This window comes from Chrysochloris asiatica, unplaced genomic scaffold (assembly GCF_000296735.1).
Source record: "Chrysochloris asiatica unplaced genomic scaffold, ChrAsi1.0 scaffold00041, whole genome shotgun sequence".
In the NCBI taxonomy this organism is placed as follows: Eukaryota; Metazoa; Chordata; class Mammalia; order Afrosoricida; family Chrysochloridae; genus Chrysochloris; species Chrysochloris asiatica.
In genome coordinates this window covers 1,378,265-1,379,143 of record NW_006408559.1, presented here as the reverse complement: position 1 = coordinate 1,379,143, position 879 = coordinate 1,378,265, and the positions used below count along the sequence as shown (strand labels likewise).

General features: G+C 48.2%; 1 protein-coding gene across 1 annotated transcript in view; it reads left to right on the top strand.

Annotated features, from left to right (window-relative positions):
• Window positions 1-879, top strand: part of KCP (kielin/chordin-like protein) — a 37,446-nt gene that overhangs the window by 13,045 nt on the left and 23,522 nt on the right. Inside the window, 1 exon segment of the mRNA XM_006861220.1 lies at window positions 704-786. Within this exon segment, the coding sequence (XP_006861282.1) occupies window positions 704-786 (83 nt within the window).

Genomic DNA, 879 nt, shown 5'->3' with positions numbered 1-879 from the left:
GAGTAAAACAGCCTTTTCTCTTTATCTTGAAAAACATTTCATTCCCAGTGTCTTCATGACCCGTTGGGTCTGACAATTATCTCTACTGGCCTCCAACCTAATCTAAAGGCGTAGTTTTTAGGTTTTTTCCTGCCAGGCAGAAACTAGAATTCTTTACAGGCAAAAATTCCATGCTTTCAATGGGACAGTGTGAGCCAAGGTTTGGAATTGTCCCTCAGTGTGGGTATTTAGGTGGGACGGGAGCAAACAGGCATGAATGGTCAAAGCTGGAAACTTGACAAGTAGGAAAAAACCGTTTTGCAGTGCTGTGGATTAATGTGCTGGACTGCAAGGTCAGTTTGAACCACAAAGGCAGTGGTTCAAACTCACCAGCCGCTCCTCAGAAACTCTAAACAGAGTTGCTATGAGTCGGAACCAACTCAACGGCACTTAACAACAACAACAGCAATTGAGGATTGGCCAGAGATAGGCAGGGATGGTGGGTGTGACTGTCCAGGGCGTAGAGGGCTTTGAAGGACAGGCGAAGGAACTTGGGTTTCACCCCACCTGAAGAGTGGAGAAACTCTGAGGGGTGTAAGCAGAGGCACAGTCTGGTCTGGTTTGGGTTCAGGAGAGAGCCTCAGAAGGTATGTGTCAGGGCGGGACAGGATGAGGCTGGGGTGCAGGCCAGCTCCCATCAGCTTCCTCTCTGCCGGGCCCTCAGGCTGCATGGAAGGTGGAACTCACCAGAAACATGGTCAAGAGTGGACCCCACCCGGAGATCCCTGCAGGATCTGTAGGTGCCTAGTAAGTTTCTTTTCTTTCTTCTTTTTAATGGTTTATTATTTAATTGTCAAGAATATATGCAGAGAGTGGGACCCTACCCAGAGAAACAGAGAT